This window comes from Equus caballus, chromosome 8 (assembly GCF_041296265.1).
Source record: "Equus caballus isolate H_3958 breed thoroughbred chromosome 8, TB-T2T, whole genome shotgun sequence".
In the NCBI taxonomy this organism is placed as follows: Eukaryota; Metazoa; Chordata; class Mammalia; order Perissodactyla; family Equidae; genus Equus; species Equus caballus.
Window position 1 is genome coordinate 25,987,577 of NC_091691.1, and position 19,954 is coordinate 26,007,530.

The 19,954-nt window shown below is 47.3% G+C and overlaps 1 protein-coding gene across 1 annotated transcript in view; it reads left to right on the forward strand.

The window, feature by feature from the left end:
* Nucleotides 1-19,954, forward strand: part of DNAH10 (dynein axonemal heavy chain 10) — a 137,770-nt gene that overhangs the window by 74,522 nt on the left and 43,294 nt on the right. The window contains exons 38-48 of the mRNA XM_023647299.2: nucleotides 1,401-1,519; nucleotides 2,907-3,065; nucleotides 5,719-5,854; nucleotides 7,056-7,178; nucleotides 8,450-8,584; nucleotides 8,894-9,110; nucleotides 12,563-12,682; nucleotides 13,721-13,866; nucleotides 16,120-16,272; nucleotides 17,315-17,575; nucleotides 18,920-19,092. Of these exons, the coding sequence (XP_023503067.2) occupies nucleotides 1,401-1,519; nucleotides 2,907-3,065; nucleotides 5,719-5,854; nucleotides 7,056-7,178; nucleotides 8,450-8,584; nucleotides 8,894-9,110; nucleotides 12,563-12,682; nucleotides 13,721-13,866; nucleotides 16,120-16,272; nucleotides 17,315-17,575; nucleotides 18,920-19,092 (1,742 nt within the window). The remainder of the gene's footprint in view (nucleotides 1-1,400; nucleotides 1,520-2,906; nucleotides 3,066-5,718; nucleotides 5,855-7,055; nucleotides 7,179-8,449; nucleotides 8,585-8,893; nucleotides 9,111-12,562; nucleotides 12,683-13,720; nucleotides 13,867-16,119; nucleotides 16,273-17,314; nucleotides 17,576-18,919; nucleotides 19,093-19,954) is intronic.

The window sequence follows — 19,954 nt, forward strand, 5'->3', positions numbered from 1 at the left end:
GCCATATTGTTGTGAAACAGATCTCCAGAACTTTTGCATCTTGCAAAGCTGAAACTCTGTCCCCATCAAATACTAAGTCCCCAGCACTCCCTGGCCCCTGGTAACCTGCATTCTACTTTCTGTTTCTGTGAACTTGACTCTTCCAGGGACCTCATAGGAATGGAATCATGCAGTACTTCTCCTGCTGTGACTGGCTTGTCTCCCTCAGCATAATGTCCTCAAGCTTCCTCCATGTTGTAGCCTGTGACAAGATTTCCTTCCTTTTTGAGGCTGAGTCCTATTCCGTTGTATGGGTGGACCCCCCTCCGACTGTTTTTTGGTGTAGTGTGATCAGATAAGCATTTTGTTTGGGGCCTGACCATCTGGTGTTTTCTCCCCATCCCACCTTTTTTTCCCCCAGAGTCATACTTACAAGAAATTTAAATTAGACATGACTGGTAGGATTTTGAACATCTGAGGCCTATAAGGTAGTATTCATTGTCATTAAGCCAAAAATTATTGCCCAAGTGTTCTGCTATGGGTTTAAATGCCCAAAGCTGCAGAATCGGGGGAGCCACCCTGGTTGGGCCACCTCGGGGCATCAGGCTACCCAGAGGCCTCAGGCCCAGGCAGCCGGCACTGGCCACATGAGAGAGCTCTCTGCACGGTTCCTGGCCCTGATGTGTTCCTCTGGAGGGGGCTTTAAAAAGATGTGTTTTCTGGTGGCACTGTAAAATGGCGCAGCTGCTTTGGAAAACAGGCTGGCGGTTCCTCAAAAAGTTAAACGCAGGACTACCACGGGACCCAGCAGTTCCGCTCCTAGGTACACACGCAAGAGAAGTGACGACACATGTCCACATGAAGGCTTGTGCATGAACGTTCGTAGCAGCATTATTCATAAGAGCCAAAAAGTGGAAACAAGGCAAGTGCCCATCAATGGACGAATGGATAAACAAAATATGGTCCATCCAGACAATGGAATATGATTCGGCCATAAAAAGGAATGAAGCACTGACAGCTGCTACAACACGGATGAACCTTGAAGACATGATGCTGAGTGAGAGAAGCCAGACACAGAAAGACTGCATAGTGTATGATTCCATTTATATCATTCCATTTGGCTGTTGAGAACGGGCAAATCTATAGAGACAGGAAGCAGATCCCTGGGTGCTAGGGCCTGGAGGAGGTGGCTTGGGAGAGATGACTAATGAGAACAGAGGTTTTTTTTTGTGTGTGTGGGGAGGGGTGATGAAAATGCTCTAAAATTGAATGTTGTGATGGTTTTACAGTCTTTTGAGTATACCGAAAACCATTGAATTGTACACTTAAATGGGTGAATTATATGATATGTGAATTATATCTCAACCAACGCGTTAAAAAAAAGACATATGTTAACCCAGCTGCCAATGTTTGTCCCACAGGTGGATAAAGTGGTTCAGATGTTCGAGACCATGTTAACCCGCCACACGACCATGGTGGTGGGGCCCACGGGAGGGGGCAAGTCCGTGGTCATTAACGCTCTGTGTCAGGCGCAGACCAAGTGAGTGTGTCCTTCGCGGGGGGGCCTGGTTGCCCGGCGGTTTCGTGGTGAGGTTGGTGGGGGCATTACCTAGTCCCATCTTGCTCCCTGGTTTCCTGGGGGGTTAAATTTGTCCCAAACACCCCTAAACTCACAGCCTCTTTCCTTGTTTCACTGCTGACTTAGTTAACCTATTTTACATGGCAAAACAATGACCCTTTTGTGCATCAGACTGTAAATGGGTTTATTTGTGAAATGAGTATTTCACAAACTATCTTATAAGGATGTTTTGAAAATTAAGTCATATTTCCTTGGTGTTCAGATTGCTCCTTTAAAGTAAGTCAGGACAGCCCCCATTATGCGACACTGTTAGGGTATCAGATGGCCAAAAAGAGAGTGTCACCTCCCCAGATGCCTTATCATCACCAGCCTGCAGGGGCAACACTGCCCGAGACAAAAGCGATCCCACACTCTTAATGTGGAAAATCCTAAGGACCTGTAGGGATCGATATCCTTACACAGAAAATGGGTTTTCTGACTTCTCACTTTTCTCCTAAGCCATAACTGGATTCCAGAAAGACTTTAATGCATGCTAATATTCCAGCAAAAAACTAAGTCAGGCCTTATAATCTTTGTGACTTTACCATTTCCAGGTAGTCTATAAGATCTAATGAGTAAGTGACTGTCGTTTCTTCTTATGTTTCTTATGAGAAAACTAGTGACCACTGGCTTCCTGACTCTAAGGGGGTTATGCCATGGCCATCCTGTATTTCATTCTTTATTTGGTTCATTGTTAGGTAATTTATAGAACTATCACATACATGTGTGTATATATGTATGCCACTATTATTTTATTTATCTGTTATATTAATTATGAAGTGTGGTTGGTGTGAAGTTTAGTTTTCTGTAGATGAATGAACCCTCTAGTGTCGCGGGAATTTACAGGTATGTAGTGGGAAACACTCTGCCTACATGACTTATAGTCAGTCAGTCAGCAACGCAGAGCTGATGTCATCCTGTAAATATGAGGGATCGGACACTAAGAGTTCAAAGGCTTGTTACGTCGCCCTGAGGACTAACTATGATCTTCTTTACACTAGTTATGAAATATCCACATAAATATGTCGTATGCATGAAAATGTAATATACACGAATATGAAACATACATGAGAGTTAGATGCTCATTGTTCTCGAAAGGCAAAGCCGTGCTTTCAGTTGACTTGTGTTGGGGCCACGTTTTCGGTGACAGGTGGTTCCCTTGCGTTTCGTGTAAGCCATTCGCAGTGAGTGGGAAGTTTGTACGGATAGCATTTTAAATTTTGGATTGGATCCAAAGCATCTAATCCCTCCCGTGGGGGCCTAGATTGCCTTCCTTAAGACCACAGCTGACGCCTCTCCTCTGGTTTAGGCTTGGGCTGATGACAAAGTTGTACATCCTGAACCCCAAAGCCATGAGTGTCATAGAGCTCTACGGCATCCTGGACCCCACCACCCGAGACTGGACAGATGGGGTGCTGTCGAACATCTTCAGGGAGATCAACAAGCCGACGGATAAGAAGGAGAGGAAGTGAGTGTGTTTGTAAGGAGGGGAGAGCCTGGGTCAGTTCATATTAATTAGCTAAACATTACGAATAAACCCCTGGTGTGGAGTATGGTGTTTCATGCTGGGAAACAAACCGGCCCAGAATCAGCCTGCAGGCTCTGCTCACAAAGTGCCGGGTGCCATCTCAGTCCTTTCTATGTGTTGTCTCAGCCAGTCTCCTCAGCTGTGATTGTCCGCAGCTTACCATGGAGGGAACTGACGCCCGGGAGGTAAGACTTGCCTCAAGGCCAGGGGTTTGAACTGGGCAGTCTGAGTCCAAGCCCTCAAACACAGCTCAACACCAGGCTGCCTATGCGGCAAGGTAAGGCAGCCAAGTGTCATGGAAAGTTCTGGAACACCCTTCTGAAGCCAGGCATTCTCACCTGTAGGTGTGGTTGACGATGCCCACCCTGCGCACATCCCCACACGCTGCGGGAAGGGTCAGGTGAGGCCAAGAGTGGAAACGCTCTGTCAGCACCTCGGGTAAAAAGCTTTTCCCAGTGTTAGTTGTCCCTGTGGTGCCCCTCAGGTAAACTCAGGGATGATCCTGATTTTATGTTCTAGTCCAATCCCATTAACAAAAAAAACTGACTCATAAATAATGAGTCTAAAGTCTCAACTGATGACTTTTGGAACAGCTTCTTTTTAGCAATTCTCCCCGGATCCTGGATCAATCTAGGATTTCACATTGTGCTCAGTTGTCCTATCTCTTTGGTGTCCTCTAATTTCAAGCCGTTCCTTATGGCCTTGATGTTCTGGAAGATTTCAGGCCAGCTGCTGTACAGAAGGCCCTCAGTTTGGTTTTGTCTGATGCTTCCTCATTATTGGATTCTGGCTCTGCATCCTTGCAGGAATCTCACAGAAGTGACATGGTGTCCTTCTCAGCATCCCATAAGAAGCATAGGATGTTGGTTTGCCTCGTTATTGTTGATTTTAATTTTGATCATCATCAATTTTGTCTGCCACTTTTCCTTCTGCAATTGATATGCAACCTGTAGGGAGATGTCCTAAGACTATGTGAATGCCCCATTCTTCATCAACCCTTCATCTAATGGTTTTAACATCTATTGATTGTAGCCTGAATCTAGTCTTCCTATGATGACTATAAAATGGAGACTTTCTATTGGGACTATTGGCGAAATTTGAATATGGACTGTATATTAGATAATAGTATTCTATCGATGCGAAATTTCCTGATTTGATAATTGTACTGTGGTTATGTAAGAGAAAGTACTTGTTCTTAGAAAATACATGATTAAGTATTTAGGAATAAAGGGCATCATGTCTGCAACTTACTCCCAAATGATTTAGAGAGACAGAGAGAGAGCAAGAGAGCACAAATGTGGCAAAAAACTAACAATTGGAGAATCTGGTTGAAGGGCATATGGGAGCTCTTTGTACTATTCTATTCTTGTAACTATGTAAGTCTGAAATTATTTAAAAGAAAAAAGTTAAAAAAATACCAGAAGAAGATAACCCAAAGGGTAATGCTGCAGAAAATCCAACTGCGCATCTCAGTGAATTAATTGGTAGCGATATCAAGGTACCCTCCCAACACACTGGGAGAACGGAGTCCGCCCTTTGGAGGTGGGCTTTGCTGCTTGTAACGCATTATAGTCACACAATTGAAGTGTCGTGTAGCTTGAGCACCTGAGGCCCGGAAGCCAAAGTAGGCCTCCCGCCAGGGCTTGTGAAGTCGCAGGCTCCCAGGGCCCGGCAGGTGGCGCAGATGCGTGAAGTGGGCCGAGTTACATGGTGTGTTGGCTTCTTCAGCGCTGCTGTTAACAGATTACCACAACCTGGGTGGCTTAAACCAACGAAAATTTATTCTCACAGTCTGCAGGCCAGAAGTCTGAAGTAACGATGGGGCTGCACTCCTTCCGAGGGCTCCAGGGGAAAGTCCTCCTTTGCCTGGTCCAGCTCTCGTGGCTCCAGGCGTTCCTTGGCTTGTGGCTGTTATCACTCCAACTCCATCCTCATCTTCACATGACTTTCCGCTCTGTAAGGATGTTTGTCCTTGCATCAGAGCTCACCTGGATAATCCAGGATGGTGTCATCTCAAAATCCTTAATTACGTCTGCAAAGACCTTTTCTTCCAAATAAGTTCACTTTCACAGGTTCTGGATGGACGTATCTTTTGGGGGCCACCATTCAACCCACCACACGTGGGCATGTGAAATACTTCCCTCTTCTTTTAACTTTGCCATAAGAAAACTAGGTATCAAAACCAGTGATCAATAGCAATTGATATGAAGTCTCAGATTTAAGAAAAGAACGAGGTAGACGGTGACACTTCTGTCTCCGTGGGCAGCTGCCACTCAGCATCAGCGGATCGTTCCCATGCGGGACCCAGGACTGTGTTGTCAGACCTTCCAGTTTGCTAGAGAAGCAAGAAATTTAGATTTTTCTGTGAAGTTTCCTGATTTTAAAATGTTGGTGACCAACTCAAGCAGTTTTTGTGTATGTTTTTTCTTTTTATTTCATGGGTCAAACCTCTGGACCAGGTAGGGTGGTCTGTCTCAGGTCCTGGCTAGGAAACCCTGGGAGAAGACACTCGACATGAATGGGGAGGTTACACCCAGTTCCACCACAGGAAGCTTTCTAGGGCTCATGGCTCATTCTTGTTCGGTTGCTGCAGGTATATCTTGTTCGATGGTGATGTGGATGCTCTCTGGGTGGAAAACATGAATTCCGTGATGGATGACAACAAGCTGTTGACGTTGGCCAACGGTGAGCGCATTCGGCTCCAAGCACACTGTGCTCTGCTCTTTGAGGCAAGTAGTGATGAAAAATAATTTTGAACCGAAGTCTTTCTTTCAATTAAAATTTTAAATGTTTATTAAAGTAGTAATAAATATATAAGTAAATAAATTAAAAGTAAATAAATAAAAAATATAGATGACTGAAGAAAACCCACACAATGCAGAAGAGTTTATGATGAGTACAACTCTGTTCCTTACCCACTCCCCTCAATCCTCTTTACTGGATCCCAGAGGTAACCACTTTTCACTCTTGAGTCGTTTCTTCTGATGGTTACCCTCGTATCTATAAGTAACACACTTAGCATGCTGTTTCTTCGTTTATCAAGTTTGCACATTATCTGTTGACTGGCTGCTATGAAAGTGACAGTTCATCTCTTATTTACCACAGCCCACCTCCCCTCCTCAGAATAATATCTTGCTAAATCAGTTAAACCAGAAGACAATATTTACATTATTGTGAATATGGAGATATTTACTGTAGAGCCAATTACTATACTGTGCTTATGGTTACTTTCTTTTAGGCCATTTGTTTTTCACCTGGAGTTTGTTATTGCCTTCCTTTTTCTCTCACACTATTTGCCTTTATCTTATCTTCATTCGTTTTTTTCAAACTTTCTGTCCTTTGTCAGAACCTATTTCACAGCTGTGCCCTCAGACTCGCTTTCACTTTAGCTAATGTCAGTGCCATTCCTACCTTGGCCTGCAAAATTTGTCGATGCATGAGTATTTGTGCATATCATTATCTTATTAGCTGACTGAACTGTGTCTTTTTTTCATAGAAAGAGAGACAGGTTTGTTAACAATGCTAGTTTAGATACATTCTTATTAAGTTTTATACTACCTGATCTCAATTTTGGTTAAAAAAAAAATAAAGAAAAAAACGAAAGGAAAACACTCCAAAACAATATTTGTTTCTTAGTGGTGAGATTTTGGATAACTTATTTTCTTCCTTATATTTTTCTATTTGTGTCAGATATTCTATAGCATATTAATTTTATAGTAAAAGAAAACTTAAATGGGTGCTACATCAGAGATGTATAATCTTCTCGTGATGAATCTAAGTGTTCACTTAGCAGCCTCGTGAAACCTCTGTTAATCTGGGTGTGACTTGAATTTTATGAGGTTGTAAAAACTTTGCACAAGCAAAGACTTTTCAACGTGTAGTCCAGTTGTTTATGGCTGCAGACGTGGCTAACTTTCTTTCTCTCTCCAGGTTGGAGATTTACAGTATGCCTCCCCTGCAACTGTGTCTCGATGTGGAATGGTTTATGTGGATCCTAAAAACTTGAAATATCAACCATACTGGAAAAAATGGGTTAATCAAATACAAAACAAGGTGAAAATTATTTCTAAAATGAACTTAAAGTTATTAGTACTGGTAGCTATTTGGATAAACATAGCCTAGAGGGATGTATGCAGTTGAAGCCCACGGTCTTGACCTTGACTTTCCCATGACCTTGAGCACTTAATGTTACCAATAAATTGGCTGCAAACATGAAAGACACACTTAGTAGATTTTCAGATAATTCACAACTGGTGAGATAGGTAATAATTTTGACAGTCTAGACCAGGGGTCAACAAATTTTTTTCTGTGAGGGGTTAGAGAGTAAATATTTTAGGCTTTTGGGGCCATATAGTTTCTTTTGCAACTACGTAAGTCTGCCCTTGGGCATGAAAGCAGCCACAGTACATGAATGGGCATAGCTATGGATCAATAAAACTTTATTTACAAAAACAGGTTACAGGTCAGGTTTGGCTTACAGGTCATAGTTGGCAACCCCTGGTCCAGCCAAGCCCAGCTATTGAGAGAGTTGTCTCCAGGAGGTGCCCAGCTCCTCCCGTTTTGCTTAATTGGATGAATGCAGTGTGTGAAGTACCTAGCTTGTCAGGTAATTGAGATCCGATGGTTTCAGTTGACCTCAAACCAAGTGATGTGTCACATGGCTGCTCAGAAGTGTGTGTTAATGAAAGGCTTACTGAAAGGCTCCATTGAAACGTGCAGAGATACATGTGACAGTTGTGTGAAGGTTGTGGCTTGACCATATCCCTGACAGCATTCTCAAAGGGACACAGGAGGCCTGAGTGTGTCTCTAGAAGGCCCACTGGGCTGGCGGTGAATTGGAAATCAGGACATAATTACCCCAGAGAACAGAATACGATAGGACCATGCGAGGCATCGTCACGTGGGAGAGGGAGTTGTCTAAGGACCCTTGCAGGCCCCGCTGGACATCGATGCCTTGGTATGGGGAGGGGCCTTCCACTGCTTTGCACTCTTTGCTGGATGACTGTGGCCACGTCCCCTGAACTCTGAGATAATCAGCCCCTTTTCTGTGCAATGGGACCTGTTACCCCACCTCCCTCCCCGATGGTGGAGTAGACTCCGTGGCAGTGAAATGAAGTGCTTCATGCTGAAACGAAAGCGTATTATAAAGGACGAGTGTCTCTGTAAATATAAGGCACTACTGTTATTGGAGTTTACTCATCTCCCAAATTCAGCATTCTTCAGAAGAGATTTTTCACCCCTCTTTTGATAAGAAAACCTTTTCACTAACTTCCACTGAAATAAAAAAACCCTTGAAAATGCTTTGAAACTCTGCTCTTTTGCAGACGGAGCAGCGCGATTTACAGAATCTCTTTGAGAAGTACGTGCCCTATCTCATTGATGTGATAGTGGAAGGAATCGTGGATGGGAGACAGGGTGAGAAGCTGAAGACGATAGTTCCTCAGACAGACCTGAATATGGTAAGAAATGACGACTGTTAGCAAAAACAGAGTTCTTCCCTAAAGGTGGACCCACAGTGGCCTTTCGAGGTTAGCAAAGAAGCCAGATGGGTAAGCTCTGACACTGCCAGCTACTGACAAGGGAGACCCAATACTTCCTTCTGTGACCCTGTGCAAGACAAGATACCGGCTCCATCTGTCGGAACCAATATGGCGGGTCATATGTTCCCATCACTCTGGGATCCAGGATCCCAGGATTTATGACCAGAACTGAGCCTCGGTGGGGGTAGTGGAATATGTAGGCCGATCAGGTATTTTCCTGTGAACCAGGTAACCCAGTTAACCAAGATGTTGGACGCGTTACTGGAAGGAGAAATAGAGGACCCCGACCTTCTGGAGTGCTACTTCTTAGAGGCCCTGTACTACTCTCTGGGCGCTGCCCTGCTGGAGGACGGAAGGATGAAATTTGATGAATGTATTAAACGCCTGGCTTCTTTGCCTTCTGCTGATACGGAGGGGGTTTGGGCCCATCCCGGGGAATTGCCAGGTAGGAACTGAGTGTGACCTGTCTTCCTGCTCAGAGTGCTTTTGGTTAGGTTTTTAGAGGACGTGACCTTGCTTGTCCATATTTGTGCCTGTATGGGTTTCCCAGCTTGTTTGCTTCTGTAGAGAAATGTGCACTGGCCAGAGCGCCTGGTGGCACCGTCAGAAGGAGTTCAGGTGTGTGAACTGTGGGAGCAGAAGCCCAGTTCCTTTGGGTGGCTTTTCTTGATGAGTCTAAACTTTTCCCCCTAGTGTAGGCCCTTGCTTCCTTCACGCTGTTTAAGCTCTTTAAACTTTTCACATTTTGCGTGACTTTGAGTTTCTTCTCCTTTGGGCTTCTCTGTCTGTTTTTAAAACCACCTCTCCAAAGTTCCACAACTTAATTCACCTGCTGTCTTCCTGGGTATTTGCACAGTCGACAATCAAGTGTGGATCTGTGGGTCGTTCATAGGAAATCATCATATTAAGGTTTTAAGTTTTTGTGTGAAAAGTGTGCATCCTCATAGAGCGATAGACAATGAAATGTGCCTTCCCCGAGAACTGCATATCACACTAGGGTCCTTCTTTGTCCACCGCTTAATGGTACTGAATATGGCTTGGCACATAGACATTTTTCTAAGTTGTACTCTATAATCATTACGTGGGGTGTTCTTAATGCTCAAGGAAAATGATCTCAGGTCTTTCTAAGGGAGGGTCGTTGAGCAAATAAAAGGTGTTTTAAATGTCTATGCTCTTTTTGGTGGCAGTTTGCTTGTGCTTTTTCAGAGCCGCAGGTATCCTTTGGGGGAGCGCTTCCCAGCTGTGCGCTCTCTGCGGGGTCCATGTTGCTGCCATCTGCAGCTCCCTCACTCAGAGAGGATGTCGGCCCTGCTCCCCGTCTTGTCTTTCACCCCTCGTTTCCTCTCATCCTGGAGACTTGAATGGCCTTGTGGCATCCCGTTTGCAGATGTCTTCTGCGCGCAACTCCAGCAGTCAGGTGCCTTGGCTGCATCCTAGCTCATGACACCCCGACACTGTTCTGTGTCTGCATCGCGGATCCATACCTCCCACTCCCTGCCCACAGCCGGCCTCAGTGGCTCCTGCCACACCTGTTTGTATGTGGGCTCGTCGGGACTGCCACCCACCTGTCTTCCCATCACCTTCTGAACTCCCATCCGCTGTGCTCCTCTTTCCTCTTCACTTCTCTGCTGTTGGCCGATCACTTCAACCTCTCTTGCCTAAATCCCCTGACCCCCAGGCCTAAGTGGCCTTCTGTCAAATCCCTCTGAGACAACCCCAGCCTGTCTCTGCCCCGCCAGGGGCTGAGTGATGCTGGGAGAATCATGCAACCTCCAACTTAACTCTCCTGTCCCCACAGGGCAGCTTACCTTCCTTCTCGCCAGATCTCCACCCGGCCCGCCCGTCTCTCTGCAGATCCTCTTGCTTCCATAGGAGAAATAGAAGCGTGAGATAGGCGTTTCCCCACTCCCAGCTGGGAAGCCTGCAGATCCAGTTGGCCCAGCTCCCCTCTCCTCCTGTCTCCTTTCTCCGTGGAGGAGGGGACCCCCTCCTGGCCAGGCGAACCTGCCCTGGGCTTCCAGGCCTGCCCCTGCCTCCTCCTCAGGCCCTGGTTCATTGCTTTTCTTCGCTCCTGCATCTGCCATCTCTCCCTCTCTGCCAGTCCTGTCCCATCGGCTCGAGTAAAACCTTCCTGATTCTGTCCCCTCCTGGAGACGGCTCTCTGCCTCTTCCCCTCTAAAGCCCTGCATCCTCAAAGGCTGTCTGCGAGCTGTTTCCTCTCATGTCCCACCGCTTCTTGATCGCCTGCCGCCCGCCCCCTTTCCCCACAACTCCACTGCGACTGCTCCCGGCAGCCTGCCCACTGCTTCCTCTGCCAGATCTCACGGCCCTGCCTTTGCGCCTTTGCTTTCCTGACCTTGCCCGGCACTGGGCGTGGCTGACCACTTCCTGCCTTAGTGAAACCTTCTTCCTCCATCCTGCTGGCCATGCTGGCAGAGTCCCCTGTGTCACTCCCTTCCTCTGCCCCTTCCTTAGGGCCGGATCTGGTCCTAGGTCCTCCTTTCACTCTTTTCACCATGCACGCAGCTTCTGACTCCAGTCCCCTCCCCCTGAGCCTCCTCCTGGGTTCTCTAGCTCAGTTATATTTATATCATTCAATCAATCAATTCATCACCTGTCTATCATCTATCTATCTATCTATATTTTATCTATCTAATATCTATCTCTCTATCTTCTCTCTCTCTCTCCATCTACCTATTATCTTTCTATCTGTCTGTCTATCTGTCCATCTTTCTATCTATCTGCCTTTTCACATCCGTGACCTTGACTCTTTCTTCCCTTCCCAACCCAACACTACCATCCTGTTGACTCTGCCCCTGCAAGGTCTCTTGAGTGGCTCATTTCTCCCCATCCCCACTGTTCCCATCATTCATCCCCTGATCAAGGCGGGAGCCTCACTAACAGAGCTCCCTGTCTCTCCCCTTGGCTCCTTTGGGTCCATTTTCCTATTACAGCCATACTGATCTTTTGTTAATGCAAAGCTGATGATGTCTGCCCTTGAAGGGTTAACTCCAGTGACTCCCCAGTGCCTGCGTGGTGGGGAACAGGCACCTTGAAATGGCTGACCAGTTCTTCATGTTACAGCCTGCAGCCTTCCTAGCTTCATCTCATCTGCCTACTCTGTGCGCTACCCACTTAACTCCTCTCACTTCCTCCAGCCTCCCTTGACCTGGTTGCCTCCTAGCTTCCCCTCATGCCCTCCTCCTCTGGCAGCTGGCCCCACTTCTCTGGCATCAGGATTACCCATCTTTCAGGGCTCAGTCTGGATGGCATTTCCTTTGGGAAGTGTTCCTTACAGTGGCAGCTGCAAAATCTTGTACTGGTGGGGACTATGGGTGGCAATCTGTTTGGGGGAGAGGTGCGTGAGGGAACTTTTCGTAAGACTGGGTTTGCACGGTGCCCCTGTGCCTGTGGATCATGGTACAGAATGTGTGGGTGGAGGGTGATGATGACTGTGGGGGCTGAGGCTCCCCAAGCTCCCTGTGCACCTGCTGCTTCTCAGGCCTCCCCCGCCCCCTCTTGGTTCGATGCCTTCCCGGGGGGCCTGTTGCATCTGTCCTTCTCCCACTCTGCACTCTGCATTGAAATGGCTGTTCACCTGCCTCTGTCTACCCCCACCCAGCCTACCAACAGCTGTGAGTGCAGGGGCCGGGGCTGCCACCTCGCTACTGCGTTCCCAGGAAGGGGCCCCGGAAGTCTCTGTCCAGTGGATGGGTAGTGCTGGTTCAAAATACTCAGTCATAACTGACCAGTGAGTGAGTTGCATTTTAGTTCGAAGTACTCAATTAAGTTGTTGTCTGGTGAAAAGTAGCATTAGTTTATTTCAAGCATGTGCCAGAACTGCTTCTGTGTTTCTGTGTCTACGATCAAAGTGAAATAGACCATTGTGTACTGCAGGTCACCTTCCAACCTTGTATGACTTTCATTTTGATTCCACATGCAAGAAATGGATACCGTGGAATAAATTAGTTCCAGAGTATGTTCATTCCCACGAGAGGAAATTTATTGACATCCTGGGTAAGTGAGAGCCAGACCCCTGCTCTTTGGTTTACGAGTGTATGGTTCTCGTTCCGTGAGGAAATGAAAAAGATCCTGTGGTCTCTGTGGTACTCTGAGTCCCACCCAGAGTGCTGGTTGGGAGAAGCTGAGGAGAGTGAGCATGGGCCTTGCCAAGAGGGTGGTGCCTCCGATTCCTTTTATGTGCTGCAGGCTCCAAGCATCTCTGGGCGTCTGTGACTCCTAGCTTTTTCCCCAGGCTGGCCGATCCTGATGGGTCGGGGCAGGGTGGGGTGGGGACGGGGTGCTACTTCCCCTCACGTTTCCATGGGCTCTCTTTTGCCCATAAACCTGGCTGGGTGTGGGAAGAAAAGAAGGAAAGAACTAAAGAGGAAGGAACAAGGCAGAGGTTTATAAAAGGTGCTGCCTTGGAAAGTTGAGTATGGTGACGTTCGTGTGTGGAGCCGTATTTTAATTGCACTCCTCTGGCTATTTAGATAACATCCATAGAGACTGGGTAATTTCACCAGACAAATGTCTGATTTTGGTTCTCCTGGAATTCTCATGGAGTGAGGCATCCTTGTTTTCTCAGTAACCAATCAGGATTAAAGACTGCCGGTGCAGGAGGGAGCCAGGCCCGACTTTGAGGGTTTGTTCTCTCTTCAGAGGAAGTCGTTGGTCAGGAAACCAAATCCTGCAGCTAGGAGAGTGCCGTAAGCAAGGCGGAAGCTGGGCTTTTAATATCCTGAGTATAAATCGGAATTGGATACTAGAAGCAGTTTGGGTGCTCTAGACGGGACTGTAGCGATGGTCACAGCTGTGGGAAGGTAGCAGACTCATCAAGCGGTGCGAAAGTGCCCCCTCCACGAAGCTGTTGAAAACCGTGGTGGGGGGAGTGGGGCTCTCCTAAGACGGTTTTACCCATATACACGTTTTCAAGGTCATGTCTTGGGTTTTTGCTGATGCTTTTTATGGGACATATGGGATTCTGTGGAATCCCAAATGCTCACTCTTAAAGCTAAGTTTCCGTGATCCTCCCATTCTTCATATCTTCTTCAGTTCATACGGTGGACACAACCCGCATCACCTGGATGCTCGAACAAATGGCAAAGGTTAAGCAGCCTGTTATTTTGGTTGGTGAATCTGGCACCTCTAAGACGGCCACTACCCAGAACTTCCTCAAAAGTCTGAACGAAGACACCAATGTAAGTCATTCCTTGTATCCACTGTCTGTTGCTTCGTCACAAATTACCCCAACACGTAGCAGCTCGGTACAAGAAACCCTTCCTGTCTAGCAGTTTCTGTGGTCAAGAATCTGCGAGTGGCTCAGCTGGGTGGTTCTCGCTCAGGTTCTCTCAGGAGATTGCGGTCAAGTGGTTGGCCAGGACTGTAGTCATCAAAGGCTTGACTGTGGCTGAAGGACCCTCTTCCAAGATGGCAGCCTCAGTTCCCCACGGTGTGGACCTTTCCGAGGGCTGCTGAGTGTCCTCTTGACGTGGCAGCCGGCTTCCTCTGGAGTGAACGTCCAAGCTAGACAGCAAAGCAGATGCGACAATGCCTTCAATGACCTAGGCTTGGAAATCACACACCTTCTCTTCCGCCATGTTCTATGGGTCACACAGAACCCACCCTGAGAGAATGTGGGAGGGGGCTGCACAGGGTGTAAACACCTGGAATGGAGGAGGATTGGGGGTCATCTTGGGGCTGTCACGTTATTCATCATTTGTGGTTTCCAAACTTTTCAAGTTTTTCCTTTCCTTCCTCCAACCATGTGTCTGGTGTGTGGGGGGCACTGAGCTAGCTGGGTGCCACAGGGCAAACGACAGTGAACAAGGCTACTAAGGTCCGCTCTGGAGGGAGTCGCAGGTGGTGGGGGAGACAAACACGAACGTGAATCCGTGAAGCAGCATAGTGCCGAATGCGCCAGGACGCGCCGAGACCTCGGCATGGAGGGGGCAGTTCTCTCTATACTCAGAGTTGTCCTACATGGGCCACCTGCTCATCATGGCAACTCCCCTGGCTTCAAACAATTTTTATGTAATGTTTTATAACTGAGAAAGACTCTCCTCCAAGAAGTGGCCTGTGACCTTCGGGATATCCTTCGTATACTTGCCCAGAATCCACTTGCTGACTCAGTTCTGTGTTAACACCTCTCGTCATTTAAGTTTCCAATTCCCATTTGGCCTCCTGGAACCTCAGAAGGGGGACAAGTGTCCCCTGCTCTCCCCCCGACTCTCTCACTGAGGCGTGTGCCTCTCCACTCCCAGGGGTGCAGGTGGTGCAGGGGCTCTGGGAAGGCGGGGTCCTCCGGGGCGGGAGTGGTCACTGGGGCTTTGGCTGTCGTTAGGCACATGGGTGGGACGGGGCCGCACTGCGCGAATGGTCAAGCTCGCTCACGGCCTGGCACATGCCCACATGGTATAGCTGGCTTTAAGGGTGTCATTTTGGAGGGCACACAAGGGGTGTTTTTATGGCCAGAGGGACCTACAGATTGGTGGAGTCAGACAAAGGGAGGCCATGTTCAGAAGTCTGCTCCGCCACGCCTCTCCCCTGGGACGCCGAAGTTGGTTCTTACCACTTATCAGCCCAAAAAGGCCCTCTGAACACATTCACTGCAACGCAATGCATGTTCTACTTCAACACGTTCGGCTCGTGTGCACCTGCACGTGTGGGCACCTTACTGGGCTGGTGTTCATCTAAGACACCTGAAAACTGGCTTAAATGACCCTGCACCTGCCGAGTCGGAAACTCTGAGGATAGGGCCCGTCGAGCTGTATGGCACAAGCCCCCGGGTAATTCTGATGCATAATTACGTGTGAGAAGCGCTGATCAGAGAACTCTCGCCCGTCGCTCTAGGAAGCACAGAGAGAGGCCCTGAGTACACAGGCAGGAGGACGTGCCCCCCGACGGGGATCCGGGGGCTCCCTCACCTTTCTCTCAGCAGTTAGTTCCAAATACTGAACCAGTGGTTGTCCGTGTTCCCTTTGGCCTGTTTATCAAGATGGTGCAGGCATGATCGTAACTGATGCTTGAATACTGCTGTGTCGTATTGAAAACACTTTTGTGCATTCATCTCAGATGATGCAGTCACTCTAGGATGTAGTCCAAGCAGACGTTATTAAAATCATCTTACAGGTGAGAAAAATGAGGCTGTGAAAGGCTAAACGACCTTTTGGAGGTCACCCAGCTAGAACTGTGCAGAACCAAGACCCCCGAGTCCACATGTCCCCAAGGCCCACGTGGGGCGACTCATTGCCTTCTACCACCTGCCAAAAGGAAAGAGGAATTCTTGCTTTAGCACTTAAAAGAGAATGAAGCACAGACTCACTTTGGGTTATAAAAGAAGTTAGTTCAGATACCAAGGAATTTGCAAAATAGATGGTAGCTTTTGGTCAAATGTTGACTGCCTATACTGCAAAGAAAAGACCACCTTTTTGAATCGTCTCTTTCTGTTTCAGATTGTGTTAATGGTCAATTTCTCCTCCCGCACCACGTCCATGGATATCCAAAGAAATTTAGAAGCAAATGTGGAAAAACGAACGAAAGACACTTACGGCCCACCCATGGGAAAACGCCTCCTGGTGTTCATGGACGACATGAACATGCCAAAGGTGGTGTGGGTGTAAGGAGCGGGGAGCGGCGGGCAGGGCAGGGTCTTCTGTTTGTGTGGAGTGTGTGTGTATGGAGTCAGCCAGCCTTTATTCTGCACCATGTCTGCAGGGCGCGGGGTAGGGGAGCCAGCTTAGGAGATAGTGTTACTGCTATGCTCCTTTGATGCCGGGGGACATTTTCCCTGCTGATTGTGCTCCTTAGTTTCTTAAGGGAGTTAAGCAGGCGGCCTCTGAACTACATTCAGCATGTGTTTGAGTACGTGGTTTCCAGATGAGCTATCCTTTAGATAATCATGCATCCACAGCCCCGAATACAAGGGAAGCATGAGGGCAGACACTCCACAAGAATTGCTCTGGATTCACCGAGGAAGGGGAGCTTTGGCACGCGTGATGAGTATGTTTCCGGGGCCAGAGCCTGAGAGGTGCAAAGTTCACTTTGTACTGTTCTGCACAGTTCTAGCTGGGTCACCTCCAAAAAGTCGTTTAGCCCTTCATAGCCTCGTTTTTGTTCCCTGTAAATTGATGTCATTTCTGCAGAACCTGTTTTTTTTCCCTGAAAATGTATCTTCCAGATGGACTATGTGCAAAGCCAGGATTCATCCATCCATCCATTCTTCCACCCACATACTCACTTATCCATACATTCATGCATCTATTCATCCATCCATGCATCCATGTCTCCATGCTCCATGCATGCATGCATCCATCCATCCATCCAGCCACACTCCCATTTATCCATCCATCCAATTAACATATATTTATTGAGCACCTCCCATGGGTCTGGCGCTGTGCATGATGAGCAAAATGTATATAGTTCCTGCCCTCATGGAGTTTGCAGTCTAGTAAGGGAAACAGATTGAAAAAAAGTAATTACAAATGAATATATAATTGCAAACTTTGAGAAGCCTTAGGAACTAAAACCAGAGTGCTCTGAGAGAGTAAGAGGGGAGATGAGCTTGAGTTTAGATGGTCAGCAAAGACACTGCTGAGTTCTGCTTTATGAAACTACTGTTCTCTCTTCTTAAAAAAAAATAAAATCGAGGTGGATGAGTATGGCACACAGCAGCCAATTGCCTTGCTGAAACTGCTGTTGGAAAAAGGCTACTTGTACGACCGTGGGAAGGAGCTGAACTGTAAAAGCGTTCGTGACCTCGGCTTTCTTGCTGCAATGGGAAAAGCTGGAGGAGGCCGCAACGAAGTCGATCCGAGATTTATTTCGCTATTCAACGTCTTCAATGTGCCATTTCCTTCAGAGGAGTCTTTGCATTTAATTTATTCCTCCATCCTGAAAGGCCACACCTCGGTAACTTGATTTTAATTAGCAGCCTACACTGGAGGGCCTTGTGTTGCGTGGAAGCGTATGCAGGGCTGACTTACGCATTACGCACAGCAGGCACACGGCCCACCACCCACAATGCTTTTAGGGGTCCATGAAAATGTTTGAACTTCTTTCAAACCTAGAAAAAAACAATGTATATGATCCCGCTTGGATTATATTTATCTTTATACCAACGTGGTCATAAAATATAAAACAATATGTTTTTGTGGAGGAAGGGGCCCAGCAGGCAAAAGTGCTTTGGGTCCACGGAAGTCATGATGGGGCCCAGAGTTACAGGAGCCACACCGAGTTACAGCGGTGAATCAACCAGCGGACTTGGGTTCTGGAGTCAGGCCCATTCCGCTCCTCGGGCAAGTGCCCTGAGCTCTCCTACGCCCCGTTCTTATCCGGAACAGGGAGAGAGAATGATGGTATGCACCTCGCTGCACGTGGGGAGAATGAAGGGAGAGAGATGCAGGTGAAGTGGGTGGCCCCGTGTCCAGCATGTAGCAGACCCTGATTAGATACTTGTTACTGCTGCTGCTATGATTTACTCGGCCCCCACAAATGAAACCCGTTCATTTAAATAACCTGCCATTTCCCTCCTGAAGTGAGGTTTGCACACTCGGTTTTTGGGGGGCAGGCGGGAAAGGTAAAGGTGTGGAATGGGCACGTGTGGTCAGTAGGACCTGTGGGCACCTGGTGTAGTCATGCTCTTCCCTAAGCCATTCGCCTCCAGAACTGTGAGGTCTGCGCTGGTCCGATAAGCCTCACCCTGAGGGCTGGTCTGGGCTTTGGTTTCACGTCATGACGACTTGTCAGTTAACGTGAAAATCTAGGGAGACAAAGGCAGATCAGATGATGAGTTTCTCTGGTCTTTTAATTTTTTTTCTTATCTCCTCTTAAAAAATTATGGTAAAATCACAAGATTAGTTATTTTAACCATTATAAAATATGCAGTTCAGTGGCATTTAGTACATTCGTGACGTTGTGCAACCATCACCACTATCTAGTTCCAGAACATGTTCATCAGCCCGAAAGCTGTCACTCCGTCCCCTCCTCCAGCCCCTGGCGACCACTAGTCTGCTTTCTGTCTCTATGGATTTTCCTATTCTGGACATTTCATCTCAATGGAATCAGACAATATGTGGTCTTCCTTGTCTGGCTGTTTTCACTCAGCATCGTGTTTCAAGGTCCACCCCTGTGGTGGCAGGTGTCAGCGCTTCATTCCTTTGTGCAGCTGAGTGACATTCCATTATCTGCATAGGTCACAGTCCGCTCATCCATCCATCCACTGATGGACGCTTGGGGGGTCTTTTCCTTTTTTAGGTGTTTCATGAAAGCATCGTGGCTGTGAGTGACAAATTGACATTCTGCACACTGGCACTTTATAAAAACATTGTGCAGGACCTGCCTCCCACGCCGTCTAAGTTCCATTACATCTTTAACCTTCGAGATCTCTCGCGAGTTTTTAATGGTCTTGTCCTCACTAACCCTGAGCGGTGAGTTTGTTTTGTCTCACTAAAATGTGCCCCATAGCAATGACAGGTTTCCTGATTCTTTTAAGACAGAGGACTTATCAATGAGTTTGATGAATCAATGCATCCATTATTTACCCAGTGTTTTTTTGTTTTTGTTAAATGAAGAAAAGAGTTAAATGCTTTGTTTAAGGCCCGATGCCTTGTAAGCCCTTGAGTTGAAGACGGGTGGAACCAAGAGAGGCGGACAGGTGGACATGTGGACATGTGGACAGGTGTATGTAACCCCCTCGTGGGACCACGTTGCCGACCTCTGGTTCTCCGTTCTAAAGTAGAAATTTGCTCATGCAAATGGATTGTTTCCAGTTGCCAATTGGTCATATCACGTGTGTCTTTGGGAGAAATAAGCACAGAGGACAGAAGGGATTCAAGTCTGCGTATAGAAATTTTCTCTTTAAAATAGACTTATTTATGTATTTACATTAATGTCTACTTTAATCCACGCAGATTTGCAAGCAGAGTCCAATTTTGTGGATTCATATTATGAAACAGCAAAATATTGAAAAATGAATTAAGGACTCTCCGCGTACCCAAACCTACTCTCGGGCTCCCAGAAGGGCCTGGAATGGCATTCAGGGGACAGCAGCTCTAGGTATTGAGGGTGGAGTGAGGGCTCTTTGCCAGAAACCAGAGAAAGTACTGAAACTGGGGCCACATGGAGCTGGTCCTTAGAAAAAGGAGCTGCCAGTGCTCCTGGTGCTGAATTTAAATTCACGTATTCCAGCAGTAGGAGTGGGGTCAGGTCGTTACGTGTCACTTATGTCATTGATAGTGTTCTTTTTCTTCCCTGCAGCAGGATAAGTTAGAAATGATGAATTATGGTCTT